Below are 27,557 nucleotides of genomic sequence, written 5' to 3'. Positions count from 1 at the left end.
TCCTACTTTGCTCGTGAGGCCCCCGGGGGTTGGGTCCAGAGAGGTAATGTGATCTGCCCAAGGTGACACAGCCAGCGAACAGCAGCCTCGAGGCGACTCAGAGTTGCCAGCTCGCAGGACCTGCACTCTTCCACTTCGCTCCACGCCCCTCCCCTCCCCCGCCCCCCTCGCTCTTCCGCCCCTCCCTCGCCTCCCTCCCGGGTGGCGGCCGAGCCACGTGGTGGGCCGGGAAGCGGCAGCCGCCAAGCGCCCGGGCGGCTGCCCCAGCTGGGCAGTGCTGCACCGCGCCGCGCTCGGTGCCTGCGGGGGCCGCTGCGCGCTGGCCGGCGCCGCGGGCGGGAGGTGTACCGACGGCCGGCCGCAGACAAAGGAGACGCCGCGGAGCCCGAGCGGACCCCGCGCACCATGCACTCGGGGCGCGGGCGGCCGGCCGCGGCTCTGGGGATCCGGCCCTAGTCGCCGGCCCCGCCGCCCCGGGGCGCCATCGGGACGACGCGGCCCCGAGCGGCGCGAGGAGGAGCCATGGGCAAGTGCAGCGGGCGCTGCACGCTGGTCGCCTTCTGCTGCCTGCAGCTGGTGAGCGGGGCGGGGTGGGGCTGCAGCCGCGCGTGGGCGCCACCCGGGGTGTGGGGTGGCCGGGCGGAGCCTGCCCCGCGCGGGCCGGCTTGTCCCTTTGTGTGCGCTCTTCGGCTCAGCCCGGCGCTCGCGCGCACGGTCCAGCGCGCCCGGGCTGCACGCGTCGGCTCGTACTGTGCGCGTGGGTTCCCGCTGGGGCTGCGCCCCGGGACTGTGGCTCCCTTGGGTTTGGGGGGTGTGTCCGATGCTGGTCTGTGCACTCGGCGAGGTCTCTGACCGCATGTTCCCCTTCAAATCGCTGGTTCCGTGGGTACCCCAGTCCCTTGGGCTCCGCCCCTGTGAGTGTCTCTCACAAAGTCTCTTTCTGCTCCTGTGTGTGTCTCTGGAATGTTTTTAGATTTCTAGCCATTTCTGCTTCCTGTTTGTATGGTGGGATCTGGGACTCTTAAGAGCCCTCAGCCGTCCTTTGTGCTTCTTTTTTGCCTTCCGGAACCCTCCTGACTGGGTGGCCAGAAACAGAGAGCTACCTCCGTGAGGAGGATCACCAGGAATTGATGTATCTTGAGCCAACCTGATTTGGCAGGCATGGGATCCACTCTGTGGCTTTGATCAGGTCACCGAGTCCCCCAACATCCCAGGAGCCATCTGTTCCATCAGCAGCGGGGTGGGGTCAGGTAAAGAGTTCCCTGGTCCCATTGGATGGGGACACTTAGGTGTCCTGGGAAGAATCAGATCATCTGGGGACTCTGTGCTGCCTCCAGTTTGGGGAAATAAGGTCTTTGACTGGGGGGGCCGGGGGCAGCAGAGTGAATCTGGAGGCTAAGAGTAGCTGAGGTTCTGGCCTGTGAACTGGGAAGGTGACAGAGAGAGGCAAGGGTCTCCTGCCTTCCTTGGACCTGGGCTCCAACACCTATGGGCTTTACGCCTCTAGGCAGTGGCAGATAGGAACTGCAGACAGCACTTGGGTCTAAGGAGGAGTCAGGGGTGCCCCTGCCTCACTCCTGTGGGTCCCTGCATCTGGGGTTGCTTTCTGACCTGCTTGTGCCTCCTGCTCCCCGCACAGGTGCATAGGGCGATGGAGGGACTTTGAGTGGGGTGTGTAGGTGACCCCGTCTTCTCAATTTTCCTTTTGAGAAAGGAGCCGCAAGCCTGCCATCCACAGCATTGTCCTCTTGGACTCCGTTAGAACCTCCTCTACCCCAAGATTGGTGGCCCAGTGTCTGCCCCTCACAAGGCCACCTGGTTTGTCAGGTGTCCATTCTCAAGGACGGTAGAGGGGGTTAATGGCCACCAGATAGGCTGAAAACTTCAAAAGGGCAGAAATAGCTCATTTTGTTCTTGTTAAATCCCCAGCAGCTGGATGGACTTTGACACCTCATTAATATTTGTAAACTAAATGAAGAACCGGTTATTTGGCAAATCTGGGCTCACAGTAGAAACATTCTTCTGTATCTTTTTTGTTTTGTTTTGTTTTTCGAGACTGGGTTTCTCTGTGTAACCACCCTGGCTGTCCTGGAACTCACTGTGTAGACCAGGCTGGGCTGGAACTCACAGAGATCCTCCTGCCTCTGCCTCCCAAGTGCTGGGTTAAAGGCGTGTACCACTACCCCACTACCACCTGGCTCCTGTATCTTTTTGGTTTTTCGAGACAGGGTTTCTTCTGTAGCTTTTGGAGACTGTCCCGGAACTAGCTCTTGTAGCCCAGGTTGGCCTCGAACTCACAGAGATCTGCCTGCCTCTGCCTCCCGAGTGCTGGGATTAAAGGCGTGCGCCACCACCGCCCGGCTTGGCTCCTGTATCTTATGTTGAGGAACACAAAATGCCAAGAAATCTTCAGACTTTTCAGAGGATTCCTTTTCTTTAAAAAAATTTTGGAGACTTGTTAATTTTTTAATTGTGTGCATGCATGCATATGTGTGTGTGTGCGCGCATGTGCACGTATGCATCTGTGCATAGGTGCTCAAGGCATCCTGAAGAGGCCATAGTGCCCTGGAGCTGGGGATACAGATGGTGAATGCTGGGACCCAAACTCAGGTCCTCTGCCAGAACAGTGCACTCACTCTTAACTGCTGAGCCACCCCTCCAGCCCATTCTTTCACCAACACGGAGATGCCTTAGATGGGACCTGGGTGGGATTCCACTTCTCCCACGCCCTGCCTGGTTGGCTTAGGCAGCTTGTGGGGGCTACGTGAGACAATTTAGGCAGCTCTGGAGGAGTTGGGGGGACTTGAAAATTGGTCTCCTGGCTCTGTTGCTCCGTCTGAGCTGATTGCAGAGAGGGTCCCTCCAGCTGTCACTCACTAACCCCCTAGAGCCCCTGCAGCCTGGCAGCTTCCAGAATGTGCTCTCAGGATGGTGAATGTGCCAGCCTGAGGGGAGACAGAGGCTCAGCTTTCTCATCCAAAGGACTGAGGTATTAAAGAGGCAGTTAGTTATTTTTCAGCTGAAAGCCTAAGGAAAGAAAGGATCATTTTCTTCTTCCAGAGTTTAGGCATCGTAACGAAGCAAGCCAGTTCCAAACCCTTCTCTGGGGGGAGCTGTTTTGTTTGGGGCATAGGGGAACACAAGGGATGGAGCATTCGAGGAAGCAAACCAGGACTGTGACATTGAGGGGGAACAAGTTAAGGTAATAATCGAGGCTCTGGACCTTGAACAGAGTCCTCTGAGTTCCAAATCTCTCTGCCACATAGTCATTTCCTGGCTGTGTGTCCTCGGATGAGTGTCTCTGTCTGTCTCTCTCTCTCTCTTTTGTTTTCAGTTTTAATTTATTTATTTAGTGTATGTGTGTGCAGATGCCATGGCATGCATGTCGCTTGCAAGAGTTGGTTCTCTCCTTCCACCACTGGCTCCAGTGATCACACACTCAGGTTGGCAGGCTTGGCAGCAAGCACCTTTACTTTCTGAGCCATGGCGCTCATCTGTTGTTGATTTCCTTATTGTTGTTATTTCTGGTTTTGTTCTTTTGTTGTTTACTGTTGTTTTTAATTTTGAGACAGAGTTTCTCTATGTGGTCCTTCCTGGCTGTCCTGGACCAGACTGGCTTTGAACTCAGAGATTCATCTGCCTCTGCCTCCCAAGTGCTGGGATTACAGGCGTGTGCCACCATGCACTACCTCCCTTCTCCAAAGCTCGGCTTTGTTGTCTCTCATGTATAAACAGTTCCTGAGGGTGTAGGTGCACAGGAGTGCACATGCATATGAAATACGAAGGCCAGTTGTCAATGTCAGTGTTTCCCCCAGCCCCTTCCGCCTTTTGTACCTTACAGTGATCCTAGATCTCACTGATCCTCTTAGCTCGCAGGCCGGCAAACACCAGAGGTCCTCCCGTCCCCTCCTCACACACAGCTGACCCCAGCTTTCTTAGGTAGGTGCTGGGGGTTTAACGGGTCCTTATGCTTGTGTGTCAAGCACTGGGTTGACCGAGCTGTCTCCTGGCGCCCAAGTTCCTGATTCTTAGGGTTATAGGGGTTGCCTCCTCCGAGCTGCGACTAAAGCATGTGCAGGGGGTCTTGTGCTTTCCTTTACAGGAAGTGGCAGGTACTGGGACCCTGAGCTGAGGGACGGGAGGACTGGCTTCTACCCTGCTCCGCCCTCAACGTCCTGCACATTTGTGCGCCTGTTTCACCTGTTTTGCTTTCTTTTGTTTTGTTTTTCCCCATCTATGAAATACAGAGAACCTGAGGCTTGGTTCCTGGGATCCCCGCTCTGCCTGCCTGGGATCTGAGAGGACATCTGAGCTGGTGTGGAGGTTTTGTAGTTCCCTCGGTTCGCAGACCCTCTCTGGCCCTTCGGTTTCCTGGGTTCTAATTACTGTAGCATGTTGACATTGTTCATTCCGTTCACCCTCTGATTTTCGCTCATTTGCATATTTTCTCTCTCTTCTCACCTCCTTCCCAAGCTCTCACGGCCACTCTGTTCTGGTAAGGGGGATGAACCAGGGACATTTGCCCCAGGGACTCATCATGGGTTTCTTCATCGCCATCATTATCGCTCCCGTTTCAGGAGGCCTGTGCTAAGCACTTTGTATGCATTCCCTCATTTAACCAAATGAGCTTACATATGTAAAGTGCTTGGCAGAGTGCCTGGCACATGTTAAACGATCAATAAACGCTAGCCGGCTTCCTGCCTCTGCCCTTCGCATTGTCTTAATTCCACACTCTGGGATGGATGGTTTTATTATCCCCTTTTTCAGATGAGGAAATTGAGGTGGCCAGGGGTGAAGAGGTTTGCCCGCGGTCACCAAGCTAGTTGGTTGACAGAACCTGAATGCCAGCCCCCTTGAAAAAGGTCTTGATGTCATACACTTCCAGCTTTGAGTTTCTTCATCTCACGTGAGGTGTTAATGGTATCGTGTATTGTGTCCCCGTTATGAACTCGCACGGGCTTCCTACTATGGTGGTTCTTGTCGCAACTCTGTGTGACCTTGGACTGATGCATTCTCCACGGGCCCCAGGTTCTCGTCCCCGCCTACAGAGCGATAGAAAGGCTTTTCTTAGCCAGGAGTCAGGCACATAGTAGGTAATCAGAAAAAAAAAATAATGGAATCGTCCTCCCCACCCCCTTTTGGAAAGCTCTGTGCTTTCTGGAAGGTGGTGGGTGAATGAAGGGGAAATAACTCGGCTTCCAGCTGAGCCGAGAGTAATGGCGTGAAACGTGGTCAAGCTGATGGATGTCGTTATTAGTGATGGTGAGGATGGAGGGAGGCGACTCTGGGGGCCTGTGCGCCACAGCAGCCACAGCTGCAAGCTTGTGGCTCATTCTCAGGCACTGACTCTTCACCTGGGGCTTGCGGTCCTAGGGCTGGCTTCAGAGTTAGGGGTGTGACATTGTCCTAGGGCTGGCTTCAGAGTTAGGGGTGTGACATTGTCCTAGGGCTGGCTTCAGAGTTAGGGGTGTGACATTGTCCTAGGGCTGGCTTCAGAGTTGTTAGGGGTGTGACATTGTCCTGGTCACTTTGGTTCTTCAGCTCCTTGTGGACAGAATGAAGCTGGGAGATCTGCTCCGTTGAGCAGGGCTCTGGGGCCAGCGATGACCCCTTTGCAGGGTGGGTGGGATGGTGAATGGTGGGGATGAGAATTGCAACTGTGTGATCAGGGAGCATTGCTGCCCCCTTCTCACCTATGAAATAGAGCAGCACTTCTGCTGCATGGCCGTCTGGGGACATGGTGAGCCGGTGTCCCACAGTGTCAGGCATGAACCTGGCTGGGAAGGCACTCCCCACGGCTGGATGCTATTTGGACTGGTCACTTAGCCCCATCTCTGCCTAGATCAGAGGTTTTACTGATCAAAGTCATTCCTATAAAGATCCATGTTTATCCAAGTTTGTCATAATCCTCTCCGTTGTTATGGAGAGAGAGGTGGGGTTTCTCTGAGTAGCCCTGGTTGTCCTGGAACTCACTTTATAGACCAGGCTGGCCTTGAACTCAGAGACCCAACTACCTCTGCCACTCAAGTGCTAGGATTAAAAGCATGTGCCACTACTACCTGGCTTCCTTTTTACTTTTTAAAAGATTTACTTTTAATTGTGTGTCTATGTGAGTGCAGGTGCCCTCAGAGGTCGGAGCTGGAGCTACAGGGGTACCACCTAATGTGGGTGCTAAGAATTGAACTCGGGTCCTCTGAAGGAATAACAAGTGTTCTTAACCACTGAGCTATCTCTCCAGCCCTCCTCTTCCTTTCTTCTTCCTCTCCCTCTCCTCTCCCTCCTTCTTTCTGTGGCTTTTGTTTGTTTGTTTTGTTTTTTGTTTTTTGAGACAGGGTTTCTTGGTAGCTTTGAAGCCTGTCCTGGAACTAGCTTTTGTAAACCAGGCTAGCCTTGAACTCATAGAGATCCACCTGCCTCTGCCTCCCAAGTGCTAGGATTAAAGACAGGGTCTTGTTTAGCCCAGGCTGGTCTCAAATTCCTGATCCTCTTGCTTCGCTGTCCCAAATATTGGGATTATAGGAATACACCAAGCCCAAGACTTCATTTCCTTATGTGGAATGTATGGGGCTGGGTAGGGAATAATCCCGTCTTTCTGTGTGGGGTCTGCTATGAGCCTGGCATTGTGATTGCCTACCCCATGATGTTATCTGGTTTATTCACGACTTCATAAATAGTAGATAAACAACAGCCTCTATAACTTGGCACTCAAGAGACTGGGACAGGAGTTGCAGAGAGTTTGAGACCAGTCTGCTTTATACAGTGAATTCCAGGCCAGCCCAGGCTATGAAACGAGACCCTGTCTTAAAACAAGCAAACAGAAAGCCACATACACGGGAGGCAGGAGTGATGGCCCACGCCTTTATCTCAGTACTTGGGTGGGAGGGGCAAGCTGATCTCTGTGAGTCCCGGGCCAGCCTGGACTACAGAGTGAGTTCCAGGACAGCCAGTGCAGCATAGTGAGACCCTGTCTCAAAAAATAAAACAAAAAACTACAAAAAAACTGGAGCTGGTGATGCACATCTCTGGTGTCAGCATTCTAGGAGGCAGAGGCAGGAAGATCTCCGTGAGTCTGAGACCTGCCTGGTCTACAGAGCAAGTTCCAGGGCTCCAGAATGAAGCCATGGTTCAAAAAGGAAATCAAACAACAAAATAAGAGGCCAATAATATTGCTCAGCTGGCAACAGCACTTTGCTAAGCAAGCCTGGCAACTTGAGTTCAATTCCCAGGACCCACATGACAGTGTGGAGAGAGAAATCAAGTCCACAAGTTGTCCTCTGACGTCCATGTGTGCCTCACGGCACATAAGCCTCTCTCATCGTGTATACATGCACAAGAGAAAATTAATTTTATTTTGTGTGTACTTGTGTTTTGCCTTTGTGTATGTCTGTGTCGCACGTGTGTGCCTGGTACCCACAGAAGCCAGAGGATGGCCTCAGATTCCCTGAACTGTAGTTATGGGGCAGTTGTGAGCCACCCTTTGGGTGTTGGGAATCGAATTCAGGTCCTCTGGAAGAGCTCTGAACTACTGAGCTGTTTCTCCATCCCCTACAATAGTAATATCTTCGCGGGGCGGGGGAGGGGCAAGTGAACCGGTTCAGCTGGTAAAGGTGCTTGCTGCCAAGCCTGATATCCTGCATATATGAAGCCTTGGGTTCAGTCCCAGTGCCACATACACTGATGTGGTAGTACGTGCACACAGACTTCAGAAAGTTGAGGTAGACCAGAAGTCCAGGTTATCTTTGACTACACAGTGGGTCTGAGGCTAGCCTGGACTGCATAATATCCTGGTGTGTGTGTGTGTGTGTGTGTATTCATTCAGGAAGGATGCGGCTCCAAGCCATGGAGTAGAGCTGATTGTCTTGTCCCTGGCTCTCCCTGGCCTTACCTAGAGAGCAACAGGGGTTATTCTGAGACTGACTGAAAACCTTGAATGTCAACACACACCTCCTTTCTGGGGATATTCATTTCTGCCAGCGGAGTGGGAAACTGAACACAGAGGTTTGGGATGAACTTGGTGGTAGGTTTCTTTTCTTTCTTTCTTTCTCTTTCTCTCTCTCTCTCTTTCTTTCTTACAGTTTTTCAAGACAGGGTTTCTCTGTAGCTTCGGAACCTGTCCTCGAACTAGCTCTGGTAGACCAGGCTGGCTTTGAACTCACAGAGATCCGCTTGCCTCTGCCTCCCAAGTGCTGGGATTAAAGGCGTGCCAGTGATAGGTTCTCAAAAAAGCTGATAGACGTAAGGGATACGGGTGTGGATTGGGGGAACTCCAGCTCAAGGTCTACCTAGGCTCTGAGTTCCATCCTGCCTTTTTGTAGTCCAGTGGCCTTGGGCAAGACAGTATCTCTGAGCTTCCACCTGCACTGTTCTAAGCTGAGGTAATCATAACCAGCCTGCATGTTGTTGGGAAATCCCCTTGAGTGCAGAGCATTGGAGCCAAAAGGTTGTGCTAGATGCTCTGGGACAGGAAAAGCCTGTCTCCTTCCTCAACAGCAGAGGAGCAGGGTGGAGCAACAGTTCTGTTTAATCATGTGGACTTGCTGCTCCTGTATCTATCTGTAAAGTGGGAGAATGACAGCTGCCGTCTCAAAGGACTGTAAGAGTATGACCTGAAGCTAGGCTGGCTCATCATGGGGTTTGAAATACACCCTCATCTGTGACCTTGAGTTCAGGATCCTGATACTCACAGTACAACTTTCTAGACTTAATTTTCCCAGTCTGTGAAATGGGAAATTGGAGGAGGTATTGAACTCCATCAGTATTTTCAAACTCTACAGAGGCCCAGCGATGAAGAATCACTGTGGGTTCAAGAGCAGTCTAGGCTACATAATGAGATCTAGGGCAGTCTGAGCTATAGACTCTGCCTCAACTTCATCCTGCGGCACTTCCATAAGCCAGTGGCCATCTGGGTTGGGGCTGATAACCGAGTGGCAGGTTACCTATCTGCAGTGGTGACTAAGTTCATGGGTAGGCTGGGTGACTTTCTGGATCTGTAATAAATCTGAAGATGACCCAGGTTTCTGGAACCACCAGATGGTGGGTCTTGAGAGGACAGTGTCAGTAGCATAAAACGCTGTAACAAATAAAAAGCGTATTCTTCGGACTCTCTACCCGAGCCTGTGCCTTCCTGATTTCTCCTTAATTCTGGGCTTTGTGGAGTTCTGGACACTGGAAGCAGAGAAATGAGAGTATGTGCACATTTTACTCCCTGCCTGAGAAGAGGCAACCTGAGTTTCTCAGAGTCCGGGTTGCTCCTAAGTCTTCTTTCTTTGCTTTGGGGAGGGGGGCAAGTTCTGGAGCCCCAGCCTGAACCAGAGATGTGGGTTTTCAATTACACAATTAAATGCACAATTAGGCATAATTACCAATGCTCCGAGCCCGAGACTGCTCATAACAGGCATGTAATCTACTGCAGCCTCTGTTTATACTACTCAACGCACTCCTTAATGATGCCGAGATGCCTTCGAACTGCACTGTTGCCATGGAGATGAGCCTGCCGCCACCATGCAAAGCTGACAAATGGTACTGTGGCCCTTGGATTGTTTCCATGGCCTCTGCAGCATCCTTGGAAGTGGAGGTGCTAGCTAGGTGGGTCAGGAGGGCAGGTTGGCCCTTCCTGTCCTCCAACACTCCTCCCTGTGCAAGTTAGTCTTGGGTCCACCAGGAAGGCCCTGAACGGTCCCTGAGTCACTAGGGAACTTCAGTTCCCCCAGAGTCCTTCAGCCATGAGCAGGATGACCCAGTCTTGTGGAAATCTGTTTCAGCATCTCCAAGTCATTGGAGAGGCCAAGATGTGGATATTCTTGCTGTTCCTGGTTTTTCAGACACCTCCCATCCCTCTCTGGGACTCTATTTCCCCACATATGAAATGAACCACGAGGTCTCTCCATAGAAGTGGACAAACATTTAGGACATACCTCGGGTTGTAACTGCTCTACCTGCTATAACCCATGTATCTTCCCTCTGCTCCTGTGTGAGGATCCATGCGTGATGACAGCTGTCATCCCTCTTTACAGAAACAGCATCCGAGGACTACTGCAGTCTCGCCAGGTAGGTAGTAGCAGGGCTGGGATCTAGGGTTTCACCAGGGTCATGTCCAGTCCCCACAAGAGCATCACCTTCTCCCAGCTGAGGACTCCAAGAATGGGCAGAACTGCAGTGCAGCATCCGCCTGGTGCCCAAAGTCAGGATTCTGCATTGTGATTTCTTTCTTTTAATGTGTATATGAGTGTTTTGTCTACCTGTATGTCTGCTACATGCATACAGTGTCTGCTGAGGCCAGAAGAAGGCTCAGATCCCCTGGAATTAGAACAAACAGTTGTAAGCCTCCGTGTGGGTGCTGGGAACTGAGCCCAAGTCCTCTGGAAGAGCAGCCAGTGCCCTTAACCTCTGAGGTATCTCTCCAGCCCCTTATACTGTTGCTCTTAGTAGAAGTAAAGATGGGTTTAAAAGATTTCCTTCCACTGGTGTATGCTGAGGATCCCTGCCATCCCCACCTGGTGGCAGCTGCTCAGGAGGGAAGGTGTCCCGGGTCCCTCAGACCCAGCACTATGCTATGATCCTGAAAACATTTTGGATCTAGTTTTCTACCCAGCAGATCCTACCTAGGTCAGTAGAAGCAGAGTCTGTTTTGAGATGGGGTCTCTTATAGTCTGCCTGCCTACAAGTTGGTAGCCAACGGTGACCTCGAACTCTTGATTCTCCTGCTCCCACCTTCCAAGTGCTGGGGTTATAGGTGTGCACCACTTCACCTGGCTTTTGGGTTTTGGTTTTGCTCCGTTTTCCTGTAATTGAGAATATTATTGTGTATTTCTTGTTATTATGGTGTGTGTGCGAGATGTGTGTGTATATGTGTGCCAGAGGGCTCGTGTGGAAGTCAGAGGACAACTTTATGGAACCACTTCTCTCCTCTCATTATGTGGATTCACCAGACTTAAATTTGCAAGCACCCTTTTCTGCTATGCTGTTTTATTGGCCCAAGAACATAATTTTGTAAAAGAAAAATTATGTTATGTGTAAGCCTGCCTGCATATGTCCTTCACATGCATGCAGGAGCCCGAGGAAGCTTGGAGAAAGAATCTAATCCCCTGGAACTGGAAGTACAGGTGGCTGTGAGCCAAACCCAGATCCTCTGCAAGAGCTTCAAAAAAAAGCTATTTCTTCAAACCCTCCCCCCCCAATATTATTTATGGGTACCTACTACAAACTGGCTCCTAAAACCACAGATAGGTCAGGCAAAGTAGGCCACTTAGTGCATGGTGTTGATCAAATTGCCTTGGCATCAGCATCACTTGGTTGAATTGTTTGTTTGTTTATTTGTTTGTTTGACTGGTTTTGTTTCTGTTTTTTGAGACAGGGTTTCTCTGTGTAGCCCTGGCTGTCCTGGAACTCATTCTGTAGACCAAGCTAGCCTAGAACTCACAAAGATTTGCCTGCCTCTGCCTCCTGCACGCTAGGATCAAAGGCATGCACCACCACCACCCAGCATGTGGTGGTTTTTTTTTTTTTTTGGTTTTTTTTTTTGTTTTGTTTTTTGTTTTTTTTTGTGGTACTGATAATTGAAGCAGAACCTGGCTCTACCTGGGAACAACACTCCCAGCCCTATACCTTAGTGACCTGACCTGTATTGCAGAGGGCAGTTTGTTCCCTAACGGGCACTGTATGCTGGGTGCTAGACTGAGCCTTGTCTGCCCTTCGAGGACCTCCTCCACACACCCACTCCCACTAAATAGATGGAGCAGCTTGAGGTCCAGAAGGCTTAAGAGCCCTGTCCAGGGTGCACAGCCCCTGAGGGGTAGAGCGGGCATCTCAGCCACGCTGTATCTCACCCCACAGAGGTATCATGTTTCTGGAACATCTTGCCAGTTTTCTTAAGAGAATGAAGCATTTGGTTGGAGGGTCATTGCCTACTTGGCAAAGCTCAGGACTGTTCTAACTTTGCAAATTCCCTAATTGGTATGTGAAAAATCCTAGATTTTTTTTGAAGAGTTGGTCCGTCAGACATCAGTTTCACCTTGCACTAATCAGAAAAACTAAAGCCCAGAGATAATTTCTGATCCGTTCTAAACTTCTTATAAGTTAGGGTAGCACTGAAACCGGGACCCAAAGTAAGTTTGGGACACTTTTCTCAGCCTCTCCCATAAGCCTTACCAGTGTATTGTGAGGTGAGAAGGTATTGTTGTATTGTTGTTGTCTGAGACCAAATGTCATGTAGTCCAGCCTCAGACTCAGTGTGGAGGTGACGATGGGACCTTGAACTCCTGGTCCTCCAGCCTCAGCCTCCCAAGGGTTAGGATCTATGACGTAGGCACCAGTTGGTTATAGGGAAGGAGGAGTTTGTCCGTGCTGTAGGCACATGTTTGTACACATTCCAAACTGCACACGACTGCAGACCTGAGCGTTTGTGGGGCAGACTCTGGCACAGAGAGATTTGTGGATCAATAAACATCCTTTCCTGCTTCCTCCCTCTTCATTTATTCATGAACTCTGAACTCCCTGGCTCCTGAGGAACTGCCCGGAAGAAAGCAATTAGAGCGTAATTAGAGCCACTCCTATCACCAGCAGGGGTGGGGTGGCCCTGGGAGTTCCCTGTAGCTCCCCCCCACACCAGCTTCTGCAGTGGCCACTCAGCTTCTGTTCACTCATAAAGACAGGGACACCCTCAGCAGGGACAAGGACCACTCTCCGGAGGCACTGAAGCACTCAAGTGCTGCACGGGGCTCGGGAGGAAGGCTCTCGGCATTGCATTGCACGCACAGTCAGGCATTCCTGCGAGGAGTCTCCCAATGACTGAGTGCCGAGCTCTCGGGCTCACCCTCCCAGGGATCCCCAGCCACGCATTGCGAGAAAACTAAAAGGCCTCATGGCTCCTGCTTTCCAGCAAGCCTGCTTAGCACACTGTAGTGAATAAGGACTGCCAGGAGGGCAGAGCGTTATAAATCACCAGGAGGGAGCCATTTACCAGCTAAGGCTCCGTTCACTGCCAAATGATTAATATTAATAATAGGTCGAGTGTAGTGGTGTACACCTATAATCCCAGATCTCTGGGGACTGGGGCAGGAGGATGGAGAGGTTGAGGCTAGTCTAGGCCATATAGTAAGACCTTGCCTCAAAAACCAACAGAAGTAGCCTTTGGGAGGTGGAGGCAGAAAGATCACAATGCAAGCGTCAGTCTCAGCTACATAGGAAATATGAGACCGTCCTGGGCTATGTAAGACGCTGTCTCTAAAACAAACCACTACAAGAAAAATTAATAATAAAGGGGTCCTTGGCCAATACGTACTGAGCTTTTTGATGTTTCGTTTTGAGATTGTGTCTTACTACTTAGCAGTGGCTGGCCTGGAACTTGTTTTGTTTGTTTGTTTGTTTGCTTGTTTTTTTGGTTTTTCGAGACAGGGTTTCTCTGCAGCTTTGGAGCCTGTCCTGGAACTAGCTCTTGTAGACCAGGCTGGTCTCGAACTCACAGAGATCCGCCTGTCTCTGCCTCCCGAGTGCTGAAACTAAAGACATGCACACTGTGCTTAGCCTTATGGGACATTTCTAAACCAAGCTGGCTGCTCTTCTCCACGTGGTGACCCACCAGCAAGGAGAAGCCACCGGGATTCATTGTGCCTCTGTGAGGGTCAGGAGGACCAAGTCAGCGCTGGCCAGCAGGACCCTTCCTCTCAGGTCCATTTCCTCACTTTGCTGGTGACCTTGGGTGGTAGCACCATTGTGTGGACATTGGTCTGATGTACCGATGGCGAAACTGAGTCTCAGGACATGACAAAATCTGCCCGTTAGGCCCTCATCACCCTGCGCTTCCTTGCGGAGGGCCTTGAGACACTGTTGAGTGTGCTCTTCCTTGGGAATGGCCCCTCCCAGTTCCGTTTTCACCTTTCTCGTGCTCCACCTCTGACTTGAGTCGACATCCCGGGACTGGTCTTTGCCCCCACCCCAGCATTCTTGGCAAAGGAAGGCCAAAGCTTAGAGAATGAGAGGCCCTGGCCTCTTGAGGGGAGATCACCATGGCTACCAAGGTTGTAGCCATGGAGACAGCCGCTCTCCCCCCCCCCCCCAGCCCATGAACTGAGACCAGAGGTTGTGGCTTCCTGATAGAGGGGCAGAACTGGGATGATGAGCTGGATGGAGTCAGAGGGGAACTTAGGGGCCGGTGGCTTAGTGGACTCCCTTCTGCAAATGGAGGGATATAGTGGGGCATCTGGAGACAACCAGCCCCCTTTCTTCCCTTTCCCTGACCTACCTTAGGGGAAATTGCCATGACAACCAGCTTCCCATCATTGACCTCTCTGTGGGACCCTGCCCTTTTTCTCTGAGTGACAGGTAGTCACCCTGGCAACAGGCCCTGTTGCCCAGCAGGGGCCTGTGACTTGTCACGGCCCCTCCCTTTCAAATAGAAAGCTACACTGTGCTGCTGGCTGCAGCTCTGTCTAACTGGAGGTGGGGCCTCTACGTCTCACCTGCCCCTCACTGTCAGCCCTGGATCTGTCCTCACTAGCTGCCAGGATCTTACGAGAATACAATGTTGATATCCCCCTCTGCCTAAAACCCTCCACGACTCCTCATTGCCTTCCTGCCTTCTAAATGAAGCGAAGCCACCTTCTCAAACTTGTGTGTGCACCAGGATTGCCCAACGGGCTTGCAGATTTCTGAGAGATGGAATGGTGGCAGCTGTAATCCCAGCACCTAGAAACAGGGCAGGACAACCTCCAGAAGGCTAGCCTGGGCTACATAGTGAGATCTTGTCTCAAAGAAACAAACTATTTCTAGGTCTCATCCCCCAGAACTTCTGGTTGGTAGGTCTGGAGTGGGACCCTCGATTGGCATTTCTAATGGTTTCCCAGGTGGCACTGCTGCTGCTGGTCCAGGTACTAAATAAATCAGTGGTCTAGACTGTGGTCAATCCAAGCTGTCCTGCTGAGTTTTCTTTTTGTTTTCCATTTACTTATTTATGTTGTGCGTGTCGGGGGGGGGGGGTGTCTCTGTGTGCGCATGCGCGCGCGTGCGTGCGTGCGTGCGTGCGTGCACGCACATGTGCTCTCCATGGCTTGCCTGTGGAGGCAAGAGGACAGCTTTAGGGAGTTGGTGCTCTCCTCCTATCATGTGGGGCTTGGAGATCTCACTCAAGCTGTCAGTCAGTCAGGCCTGGCAGCATCTGTCAATCTTTACCCACTCAGCCATCTCACTCCTGCTCAACTTTCAGCCTTGACTTCCCACCATATCCATGTCCCCACGTTCAGCCGCGCTCACCTGAACACCCAGGCCCTCCCAGTTTGTGGCCCTGGCGTTCGCTGTTTCCTCCTCTTCGGATAGGAAAGCCAATTTATCTTTTCTCCTTGACTCCCTGTCCCTACTTCCTCCCCCAGGCTGAATTGGGATCCTTTCCCAGAACTTGTCACCAAGCACAGTCCGCTGAATGCCCTTGATGACTATGGGGTACTTGGGTGAAGGGCTTTATGGTTCATTTGGCTGGTGACACGTTGGCTGGTCTCACTGTGTGCCGGGTGCTGGGGTTCAGTGGTGCCAGTGATGTGGGGATACTGTGGGTGCTGGACCAGAAGAGAGAAGGATGCAGGGCTGGGAATGTAGCTCAGTTGGGAGAGTGCTTGCTTAACATGCATGAAGCCCTGACTATGGCCCAGCATAGCATCGACCATTGTCCTAGTTCTTGGGAGGTGAAGGCTAGAGATTCAGAATCTCAAGGTCATCCTTAGCTGTAACACAGTGAGTTCAAAGCCAGCCTGGGCTTCATGAGACTGTCTCACAAGACAAAACAAAAAAGGACAGATTAGACGGCTCAGTGGGTAAAGATACTTGCCAAGGAATTCTCCCCCTCTCCCCCAAGTTAGGGTCCTGGAGCCCATCTAAAGGTAGAGAGAACAAAACTGTCCCCTGACTTCCACATGTGTGCCATGTCATACACACACCACACACACGTACAACTCATACAACAATTTTGAAGAAAAAATGGAGATGAAGACACCATAGAAAGGGCTTCTTAGCTCCCCCTGGAGGTCAGTGTGGAGCTCGTAAGTCTGTGTGTAAGGAGGGCATGAACCTTTCTCAAGCCGTTGTATCCCTCCTCAGTCCAGTCAAGGAGCAAGCTGGACCCAACAGGTGAGTTTTCTGGGCTGCATCTGTTATGTGGTGGAGTTGGGACTTGAACCTGGCATTCCTGATGCTGAGCCCCTAGCTCTTCAAACCCTGCACTGAACTTGGGTAACCCCGAAACTCTCCTCTGAAAGTGAGGTCTCCAGTGAGGATTTAGCAGTTTGTTTATAGCAGACACCACAGTCCTTACAGGGGACCTCGGTTTTACTAAGGGGCCTGGCCTGCTCTGACTAGGCCCCTTGCTGTTAGATAAGAGTCTACTCACTCAACAGCAGAGCCCAGCTGCTAGGGGATGGGCCAAGTCCAGCTGTTCCTGACGGTGGCTCCTGACCTGTATATGAGGCCCTTTCCAGAAATGCAAGGCTGCCTGAGGCCGCTTTTCCTAAATATCCAGAGACGTCCCTTCTTCTGGGAGAGGACTCCACAGCCAGGGAGATAAAAACTCAGCCTGGCTTCCAGACCACGAAGTCAAGAATCAAAATGGAATATACTTTATTTAAGGTTTGTTGTCTTAGTTCATGACTGTTATTTTGTTTGTTTTCTTGCTGTGTAGCCTGGGTTGGGAGGACCTTGGTATGTAGCTGAGGCTGGTCTCATCCCTGCAGCGATCACCTGGCCTATGCCTTCTGAGTCCCAGGATTAACCACATGATCCATCACACCTAGCTGCTCGTAACTTTTAAATGTTCAGATACAAATGCATGGGCCTTTGTTGCTGTTCCTCCCTGGTCCTGAGGCCTTCAGCTGTTAAAGGAAGGCCTTACCTTGGTGTAGGGTGCAGACTCAGACTCCCCTAGGGGTCTGATCAGCCTCTGGCACCACCAGCTGCTCACTCAGCCTGTCTCTTCCTGTTTGCTGGTCAGCAGCCCCACGGGCTGAGTGGACTGTTGTCCCCAAGCTGCCACAAGCTGTCATTCCCAAGACAGGTCACCAGGGACAAGGATCCCTCTGCCGAAGTGAGAAAGTGTCTGAGACCAGGCTTGTGGGAGCCCGGGCTCCTCCACAGGAATTGGGGCATGGCAGGGTAGGGGGAGACACGGTTTATGAAGACTCTCTAGGTCAGATGCCTGATGGGGGACCCACACTGCCCTGGACAGTGGTGAGCCCTCTCTGTCTTGCAGAGATGCTGCCATGTGCTCCTGTTCCCCCAGCATGAGCAGCAGTCAATTGTTCTGCCTCTCCTAGCCGGTCCCCTTTTCCAGAAAGTGGAGGTGCTGATTAACCACACCTGGCACCTAGTTATTTGTTTCTTTAATTTAGTGGTTTTGGGTTTTACACTTATTTATTCATTTAGCGTTGTTTTAGTTAGGGTTAATTTAGCTTCCACATCATAGTTCATCGCTGAAGGAAGTCAGTACGGGAACTCAAGCAGGGAAGGAGCCTGAAGGCAGGAGCTGATGCAGAGACCATGGAGGGGTGCTGCTTGCTGGTTTGTTCCCCTTGTCTTGCTCAGCCTGTTTTTTACTGAACCCAGGACCACCAGCCCAGGGACAGCACCACCCACCATGGGCTGGGCCCTCCCACAGAAACCCTTAATTAAGAAAATGCCCCAGGGCTTGCCTACAGCCAGATCTTATGGAAGCATTTTCTTAGTTGAGGTCCTCTCCGCCCCCCCCCCCCCAGGTGATTACATCTTGTGTCAACTGACATAAAACTAGCCAGAACAAATTATGTGTGTTTGTGTGTGAGCATGCGCACACACGTGCACACTTGTGAGTTCACACATGCATGCCATGGTGTGTATATGAAAGGAAGGTCAGAGATGGCTTGCACACATTGATTTTCTCGCTCTCCATGAAGGTCCTGGGGTTTAAACTTGTATCATCAGCCTTGTCAGTGAACACTGTTACTCACTGAGCCGTTACTCAGGATGGAACTCTGTAGCCCGGGCTGACCTCTTGCCCCAGCCTCCTAAGTTGGGGTTGCACATGTGAATTACCATGTCCAGCTGGCATTTAACTAAGACTTTGCAAGTGGTGGCTGAAGTAATAGTGGCCTTCATGCACACCGCTAGACTTTCTGAGGGGTGTCTGTGCAGGCTCAGTCATGACTGCTGGCTAGTGTGAACACGCTCTACATTTTTACACGGGCTCCTATAATATAAGAAGGCATCCCTCTAGCATGGGCCCAGAGAAGGGCATGGCACCCAGTCCCGATCTCCTTTCCTTTCTTCTCCAGGGAAGGACAGGGGCCCTGGCATCAGTGGCCCCTTAAGGACTGTTCTAGAAAGCAGGTTCCTGTCATTCCTACTGAGGATCCAGTTGGGGGACACAATTCCAGACAATATGCTGACAAGTGGCAGCTGCTGCCTTCTCTCTTCTTGGGGACTGTGGGCAAGAGTCTGCTGTTGAGCATTGCTCTGTGGTCTTGGTGCTCCTGGGAACAGTGCATGGGGAACAGGACGGGCAGGTGACCCACAGCCTGGAAGTCTCATTGCATAAGTCATAACATTGTAGACATTCCCGGGAAGGAAAACTCCAACCCACAACCCCCATGAACTCAGGAAGGGTCTCATTCGTGAAGAGAAGGTGAACCAGCTCATGGGCGGTGAGTGTGGCAAGAGCTGGCACTCCAGCCAGAGACCCTGGTGGAAGTCCTCGGCAGCCCCGTGACCATACCAGTTACTTTGTGTTTCCGTTTTCTCAAGTACAAAGATCGGAGTCTGTGCGGCATGTCTGTGAGGGTTAACTGAATGGGGGCTTTCTAGAACCAAGAGGTCCATGGCGTAGAGGTGTTGCTGATGCTACTTTCTCTTGGCGTTCTGGAGCTATAGGACCAAATGCCTCCTGAGACGAGCCCTTCTCAGCGCTAGCACATAGTGGGTTCTATGAACAAGGTCCCCCCATCTGCTCCACTCTGACCTCCTGTGCAGCCAGCCTTTCCCCCTACCTCCACATGGATTCTGCCAGCACTCTGGCTCAGGGTCAGGAAATGATTGCAAAAGGTAGCCAGGCTTTGTCCCTCCTGGCCCCCCCGGCATCCCTCTTTAATCTCCAGGCCTACCCTGGGCAGATCGTGGGTGTCTGAGAAAGAGCTTGGGCTCTGGTCATACCACCTGGCTTGCTGAGGATCTACCCTATTAGCTCTGAGATCTTGGGCTAGAAATTGTCACCCACAGAAGAGTGGGCTGATGACCCACTCGTCATTTGTGATCGTGAGGACTAGATGAGATGGTGCGTGCAAGTGCTTGGCACAAATCCTGGTACTGTCGGTGCATGCAAAATCTTAGCTGTGCCCAAGTTCAGAGCGGAAATCTGTCAAGTCTGTTCAAGGGGGTATCCCTTTAGAATGCCCTGTGCAGCCCTCCCTTCTCCCACAGTGCCTTCTCACACTTTATACCCATAAGCCCCCAAATAGCTTTTCACAGGGTCCTTACTAGGGCCAAACCTATCCCCTATGACAGGTAGATAACCAGGGAAAGTGGATGTGGGCATGAGCCACAGTCTCTCCATTTATTTATTGTTGAGTCCTTAATGCCAATGGCTCTAATATCTATGCAATCAACTTTCAGCATGTGGAGGGTAAGGGCAGTGCAAAGGGGAAGGGTGCCAATGGTTCAGGCTCCCTCATCCCTTCAAGCCTCTGCCCCCTCCATCCATCCCGTAGGACTAATGCTAACATGTCCCAGGGCATTGTAACTCAATCTGCACCTTTTGGGGCAGGGACACTCAGTGTTTGGGATCCTGAGGTAGAGGGTCTTTTGTGCACTTTTGCCTCCTGGCTCCTGGCTGCTGGCTCCCACTACTGTTGCTAGGCAGACTTCCCCACCTGGCTCTTAGGCAGAAGTGGTTGCCGTTGCCATAGCAGTGAGGCTGGTTTTCATCAGCATTTCCTTCCCCGGAGCCTCAAGGCAGGAGAGCCGCTAAGTCAGCCAGGGATAGGGCGCTTTCCTTCCCTGCTTCACTTTACAGGAAGGGTGGCATCAGCCAGGAGGGATGCCCCACATCAGGTGCTGGATGCTTCCAGGGTAATGTTGAGCCCCACTGGAGTACTCCCCAGACCTAGGCTGCTTTCCTGCTCTGCCCCAGTCTTGCCAGGTCTGTCCTCCAGACACAGTGGCCTTTCACATTGTGCCCTCCATGCTGTCAGCTCTAGCCAATGGGTGTTTCCAGGCTTCCTCCCTCCACAAGATTTTTGCTTTAATCCTGTTGCCTCCTCACCTTCAGGTCCCATCCTCAGGCAAGCCTTCCTGACCACGCCTACTGCAGCTCTCTTCCTGGACCCTTCAGAGCACAGAGTAATTTTGCTCTATAGGGGTGTGTTTGTGTGTGTTTGAAACAAAGTTTCGTGTAAGCCAAACTTGCTATATAGCTGAGGCTAGCTTTTGACCTCCTGATGCTCTTGTCTCTACCTCCCAAGTGCTAGGATCATAGGCGTGCACTTCCATTCCTGCTTCTCTTTTGAAAGTTGAGTTATAAAAGCTGCAGAGATGTCTCAGCAGTTAAGAGAACTGGCAGTTCCTCTGGAGGACCAGAGTTTGAGTCCTAGTACCCACATAAGGTGACTCAAAACCACCTGGAACTCCAGTTTCAGGATCCACCACCTTCTGGCCTCTCTGGGCACTGAACACATTTGGTGCCTATACATACACACATAAAATAAAAATATCTTTAAAAACTAAGATGCAGCCAGATGGTGGTAGCATATGCCTTTAATCCCAGCACTTGGGAGGCAGAGGCAGGCAGATTTCTGTGAGTTCGAGACCAGCCTGGTCTACAGTGAGAGTTCCATGACAGGCTCCATAGCTACTGAAAAACAAAAAGAAAAAAGATTTGAGATATTAAGATGCAATTGACAAGTTATAAAATTTCCCTTGTGTGTGTATATATGTATTTGTGTGTGTCTGCACAAGTACACTCACGTGTATTGCTCATATATTACATGTTAAGAATGCACTCAGTTACTGAGCCCAAGCCCCATTACTTTTTTACAAAAGCTTTTTGAGACTAAGAATCATATGGCCCGGGCCAGCTCCAGACTCACTCTGTAGCCCAAGCAGACCTTGAACTGTGGTTTCTCCTGGCTCAGGCCCAGCAAGTTCTTCATTTTCAGGGTGTGCAACTTGCCTGCTTCATTATTTGACTGATTGTGGTTTTGATATCATAGCAAGGGAGCTGTTGTCTAATCTAAGGTCCTGCAGGATCAGACCTATACCTTTGTTTGTTTGGTTATTGTGGTTTTTGAAGACAGGGTTTCTCTCTATAGCCCTGGTTGTCCTAGAACTCGCTCTGTAGACCAGGCTGGCCTCAAAACTACAGAGATCCTCCTGTCTCTGCCTCCCTAGTGCTGGGATTAAAGGCCTGTGCCACTACCACCTGATTTTTGCTTTGTTTTCAGAGAGTCTCACTATGTAGTGGTATGGCCCAGAACTCAGACTGACCTTGAACTCACAAATATCCACCTGCCTCTGCCTCCCTAGTGCTGGGAATAAAGGTGTGCTACCATACCTTACTAGCCCTGTGTTTCCCAGAGTTTCACACTCAGCTCTTACAGGTGGGTTGCTGGTTCCTTCTGAGCGAATGTGTATCTGCGGTGTGGGACAGGGCTCCGTCTTCATCCTTTACACATCCGGAGCCAGTTATCAGTGCAGTTTGCTGAAAACTCACTTTCTCCATCCAGTGGTCTCAGCACCTTGTTGAAAGTGGCGATGTGCGCCTTCGATCCCAGCACAGAGGTGCATGGCTCTCTGAGTCTGAGTCCAGCGTGGTCTACACAGTGAGACCCTGTCTCAAAAGACAGCAAACAGAGCAAAACGTACACGTACACGCACGTGTCAGCTGACCGTAATTGATGGGTTTTTCTTGGGCTTTTGTTCCACTGGTCTGGGTGTTGAGTTAAAGGCAAGCACACCATGCCACTTTGCTGTAGTTTTGGTGTAGGTTTATTTTAGAGACAGTCTCACTAGATAGCCCTGTCTGGGCTGGAACTCCTAAAGATCCATCTGTCTTTGCCTCTGTGCTTGGATTAACAGTGCACACACCACCATACCTGGTTGTCCCAGGTTCTAAAAATCAATGCATGAGTCCTCTGATTTCATTCTTTTTACCCCCCAATTAAAAAGTGTGTGTGAGTGTATGTATGTTTTTTGCTGGGGAAGGGGTTCAAGATAGGGTTTTTCTGTGTAGCCCTGGCTGTCCTGGAACTCTAGGCTAGGCTGGCCTCAAACTCAGAGATCCACCTGCCTCTGCCTCCCAAGTACTGGGATTAAAGGCGTGCACCACCACCACCCAGCATACGTATGATTTTTAAAGATCAGTTTATCCATTTATTTTATTTTATTTTTGAGACAGAGTTTCACCATGATAGCTCTGGCTGGCCCAGAACTCACTGTGTAGATCAGACTGGCCTAGAACTCATAGAGATCTACCTACCTCTCCTCCTGAGTGCTTGTTATATGCCACTATGCCCCGCCCATTTCTTTAAAAACAAAGGTTGTTACTGTTTGGATGGAGACTAAGCAGAGTCTGCAGATCATTTTGGAAGATACTAACACACCCTCTTAGCCTCTGTCAGTTACTAGCTGTGTGACCTCTGGCAAGTGTTAATACCTCCCTCAGCCTCCATTTCCCATCTATAAAAGGGAAAAAAGGACCAAGCCTGGTTTTGTTCTGGTTTTCCCCACCTTATCTCCTTCCCACTTAGCGCTCCTACAATCGGGAGCTCTGCCATAATTAATCCTGTGCCTAAGTGCCGGCTCCGGCTCCGTTAAGGTGCTTTCTGGCGGGGATTTTGGCTTAATTATAGGGTGGTGTGCATTGCACTTAGTCAGGGGATCTGACGAATTGTGTTTTATTTATCTGGATGTATGTCTGCAGCCAGCATCTCTGGGGAGGTCTTTGTGCTGAGGTCGCCTGGCTTGGAAGAACCTCCTCCTGCCTTCAGGGCTCCTCTTCAGAGGACATTCTCCTTGCAGGCCTTCCCTGCCTGCTCCAGAGCCTGGAAGCTGGGCCTCCTGAGAGCTAATAGTCTGGAGAGAGGAAGATAAGCAATGTCAGCATTGCCAGGATCTGAGGGTCCTGGGAAAACTGGAACTCAGGCCTGGAGAAGAATTCTGGGTGCTGTTCTAAGCTTGCCAGGAGCACCTCACTCATCTCTTCACCCCGTCTCCAGTCCGGCTTCCTCAAAAGCCCCAACTTTCTCGACTGTCTGCTTAGAATGTCTCTGCCCCAGGAAGAGATGACTCACTAGTTAAGATGTCCCGATCACCTGCACCAGGTGGCTCACAACTGCTTATAATCCCAGGTACTGGAGATCTGACACCCACTTCTGTTGGTATTGCACTCACACATGTGCACACATACATAATTAAAAATAAAATCTTGCTGGGTAGTGGTGGGGTATGCCTTTGATCTCAGCACTCAGGAGGCAGAGGCAGGCAGATATCTGTGAGTTCGAGGTCTACTTTGTCTACGTAATGAGTTCCAGCACAGCCAGAGCTATTATATAGAGAATTCTGTTTCAAAAACAGAAGAAGAAGAGGAGGAGGAGGAGGAAGGAAGGAAGGAAGGAAGGAAGGAAGGAAGGAAGGAAGGAAGGAAGGAAGAAAGAAAAATCTTAAGGGAAAAGAAAAAGATTTCTCTGCCCCTTAGACCACAGATGGAGCCTGAGGTGCAACCTCAGCTTCCCCTTCCTGTCACCTCTCACTGCATCTGCATCCATCCGGTCATCTGTACTATCCCAATTTGGCCCAACTTGCCTAGGACTTTATTGTTTGTCTCCCAAAGTGCTGTGCCCCAAGAAACCCCCAGGTAATCGGGAATGGTTAGTCTACCTGCCTCAGGCACAGGGATTGTGTATGTTTGTCATCCGTGACTTATTTCATGCCGTACTTTTGCTTCCTTATGAAAGACTACTCCTCAAAGGAAAAGCCTTACAGAGCCATGACTGAGTCTCAAAATCTCTGTCCTGCCGTCTCCTTTCCCCTCATACCGTCCACATGTTTCTGCAGCCTGCCTCCACATCATACATAGTCCAGCCCACTTTTCATAGCTTCTTGTAATAGCTACGCTGTGTCCCACAGTGTGCAGCTACGCTGTGCCCCACTGTGTGCAGACAGTCTGCTCTGCCAAACTCAGATGCCATCTCTGTAAAGCCTTCCTGAACTCCCCAAGGGACTCCAGGGGTTTTCTCTTTTCTGTCTTTTCGTTGTGCAGGAGTGCTTTGTGTGGGGGTCATGGGTGGTCAACCTCAGATGTTCTTTAGGAGCTAACTTATTTTTTGTTGTGGTTTGGTTTTTGTTTTTCTTTTTAAAATTCATTTATTTTTATAATTTTATGCACATTGATATTTTTCCATGGGTATTGGGTCTCCTGGAACTGGAGTTATAGACAGTTGTGAGTTGCCATGTGGGTGCTGGGAATTGAACCCCGGTCCTCTGGAAGAGCAGTCAATACTCTTAACCCCTGTGCCATCTCTCCAGCCCCCCGGTTTGATTTTTTTCAAGACAGGGTTTCTTTGTGTAGCTCTGGCTGTCTTATAACTCGTTTTGTAGATTGGCCTGGCCCCAAATTCAGAGATCCACCTGCCCCTGCCTCCGGAGTTCTGGAATTAAAGGTGTGCGCCTCGACCACCACCCACCTCTTGTTTTGCTTTAACATGATCTCTTTACATTTTGGGAAGGATTTGCTTTATTTTATGTGTTTGGGTGTCTTGCCGGTATACAGGTTTACCTTGTGCATGCAATGCCCTCAGAGGCCAGAGGAGGGTGTCTGATCCCCTGCAACTAGAGTTATAGAGAATGGTTAGCAGTAAGTTATGTGGGTGCTGTAAATTGAACCTGAGTCCTCTGGAAGAGTAGTTAGTGCTCTTAACCACTGAGCCATCTCTCCAGCCTCCTACCTTGTGTATCTGAGACACGGTCTCTTATTGGAACTTGAGCCTCCCAGTTAAGGATGGGCAGAGAGCCCCAGGACCTGTCTGTCCCTACCTCTTCAGCACTGGGATAGTAAATGTGTGCCAGACTGGAGTGACTGCTCAGCCTTTGAAGGCTGGGCGCACAATCAAAAGGGCAAGCATTTGCCCTTTCTACCTATAATCTAGAAATCAGGATGGGTGCTCGTCCCTGTGTGGCAAGGACCTTATGGACTGAGCTCGCCTCACCCCAGCCCTCCCCATCACCATCTTAATGATCGCTATGTGGACTCATTTAGTTTTGCAACTCCAGGAAGTAGGGAGGTCATAGGATGGAGAAACCGGGGCTTATAGGGAAAATGAACCCAAGCTCACATAGTAGCATCATAAACTGGAGCAGTCTGACTTCAGAGCACCTTCTGCCTCTCGCTATCGCCATAAAGTGCTTCTTGCTATCCAGAGTGTGTGGTGCTGGGGGCCAGAGCAGGGTTAGAGCCTGCCAGGGAAGGGGTGGGGGATGGGAAATGTGCTACCTCAAAGGCAAAGCCCATAGGAGGTTTCCATCAGAAAGTCAAGTCCACAAGTTGGCAATCAGGTTCAAATCCATGCCATGCCAGAACCCAGAAATGAGGGTCCGGGTCTAGGCAGGCAGCATCTGGGCTGGAAGTGGGGCATTGCAGCCCCAGATTCAGGTGCAAGCTCTATAGGGTTTTGTGAGCTCTCCTGGGTACCGAGCGACTGACGGGGTGTTGAGTTGGAGAGTCCCAGGGTTTCAGAGTGAATCCAGACAATACTGCAAAGATTATGGCCTTGTCTCCATCTTCGGAGAAGGAAACTGAGTCACGGACGCATTGATTGCCTTCTGCACTGCCTCCCCTAAGGGCTTACCAGGTGGTGAATGAAGAAACAGGCCCAGTGGAGTGGTGAGGGTACTTTGATTTTTTGTTGGTTTTCCCTTCATAGCCCTGCCCTGGGCTGTTCTGGGGTTTATGCAAATTAATGTAGATTTATGTTAATTGGATCACTACCAGTCAGCCTGCGCTAATGGAGCTGCCAGCTCAAAGATATAGTGAGACAGAGCTGTCCAGAAGGGGCCCAAGGAGCCCCCAGCTGAGAAAGGGGTATGGGTCAGTGGTCACTGAGATGAAGGGGTGGGGTTACCATGGATACAGAGGCCAAAGTCCTGCCTCTTGACAGGACCAGACTGGCCAGATCAGCCTGCTGGGCCTCACTAAAGCTCCCAGCTGGTCTCTGAGGATTAATTACCCAGAAGGTGAGGACCAACTGCTCTCCAGCTTCCCCCCTGACCCAGTCCAAGTGGAGGGCTGTGCCACAGCAGGAGGGCCCGAGGACAGACAGATGGCAGTCTGGGGTTTGGATCCAGAGATCTGAAATGAGGAAGAGGGTGCCTGCTTCTAGAGCAGAAGGCCCCTCCAGCAGGCCTCTTAAGTGGTAGTACAGACAGGCTCAATTGCTAAGCTCTGTGGGGCAGGGAATAGTGAGAGCTTGGGCCACACCGTGGCTGAAACTTGAGTTCCAGTGTCTATACATGAGCCCTTCCGCAGCTCTGGGCCTCAGCCTCCTCATTTGTACCTTGGGGTGGGATTAGGGGATGTCACACGGAAGTGAAGGTCAGTATACAGTGGTACTTAATAAAGTACACTAAGGTAGATCCTTAAGATTGTCACTGTCCTGGGGGCTTTGCTTGTCCCTTAGTATGAGAAGGACACTCCTCACTTGTCTGTGTTCCTCATTCCCTTTCTCTGTGCTTAGTACTAGTGTCCTTAGAGGAAAAAAATGACATGAGCCGTGTCCCCAGGTAGGAGCTGAGCTCATTTTTCACCAGAGAGTTTTCAGGACTTGGCCCACAAAAGGCACTGAGTTGGCTCAGGCAGTGAAGATGCTGCTGCCGAGCCTGACAGCCTGAGTTCAACCCCTGGGAGGGGCTGGAGAGTTGGCTCAGAGGTTAAGAGCACTGACTGCTCTTCCAGAGGTTCTGAGTTCAATTCCCAGCAACCACAATCATCTGTGCCCTCTTATAGAACACTGTATACATAATAAATAGATAACTCTTTAAAGAAAAAGAAAAGGGGGTGAATCTGGATAAAGTCGGGTTGGAGGAGGCAGAGCAACCAGGGGCAGGAAGAGTCTGGGACAGGCTAGCCCAGGGTCTTGTAGCCCATGGTCATGGTCAGGCTTGGCAGCAACTGTCTTTACCCAATGAGCCATCTTACCAGCCCAGCTCCTTTGGTTTTTGTTTGTTTGTTTTTGTTGGAGGATGGTGGTGGTTTGTTTTGTTTTAAATATATATAGCCTAGGCTAGCCTCAAATTCAATGTGTAGCTGAGGCTAGCCTTAAATTCCTGATCTTCCTGCCTCTACCTTCCCAGTACCAGGATTATAGGTATATGCTACCACACCTGGCTTTTGAGAACGTGTGTGTGTGTGTGTGTGTGTGTGTGTGTGTGTGTGTGTGTAGGTGCTGGGATTTGAGTCAGTTTCACACACAGTAGCCCTGTCCCTCAGCTGTTCACCTGCCACCTTAACGGTCTTTCTTTTTTCTTTATTTTTTATTTTATGTGCATTGGTGTTTTGCCTGGAT

The 27,557-nt window shown here is 50.8% G+C and overlaps 1 protein-coding gene across 1 annotated transcript in view; it reads left to right on the top strand.

Moving 5' to 3' along the window:
* The first annotated feature begins 522 nt into the window (after positions 1-522).
* Positions 523-27,557, top strand: part of Nkain1 (sodium/potassium transporting ATPase interacting 1) — a 42,851-nt gene continuing 15,816 nt past the window's right edge. The window contains exon 1 of the mRNA XM_038334599.1: positions 523-576. Within this exon, the coding sequence (XP_038190527.1) occupies positions 523-576 (54 nt within the window). The remainder of the gene's footprint in view (positions 577-27,557) is intronic.

Source organism: Arvicola amphibius, chromosome 6 (genome assembly GCF_903992535.2).
Source record: "Arvicola amphibius chromosome 6, mArvAmp1.2, whole genome shotgun sequence".
Taxonomy (NCBI): Eukaryota; Metazoa; Chordata; class Mammalia; order Rodentia; family Cricetidae; genus Arvicola; species Arvicola amphibius.
Note: the sequence above shows the minus strand (reverse complement) of the source record. Positions and strands in the feature narration are given on the sequence as shown.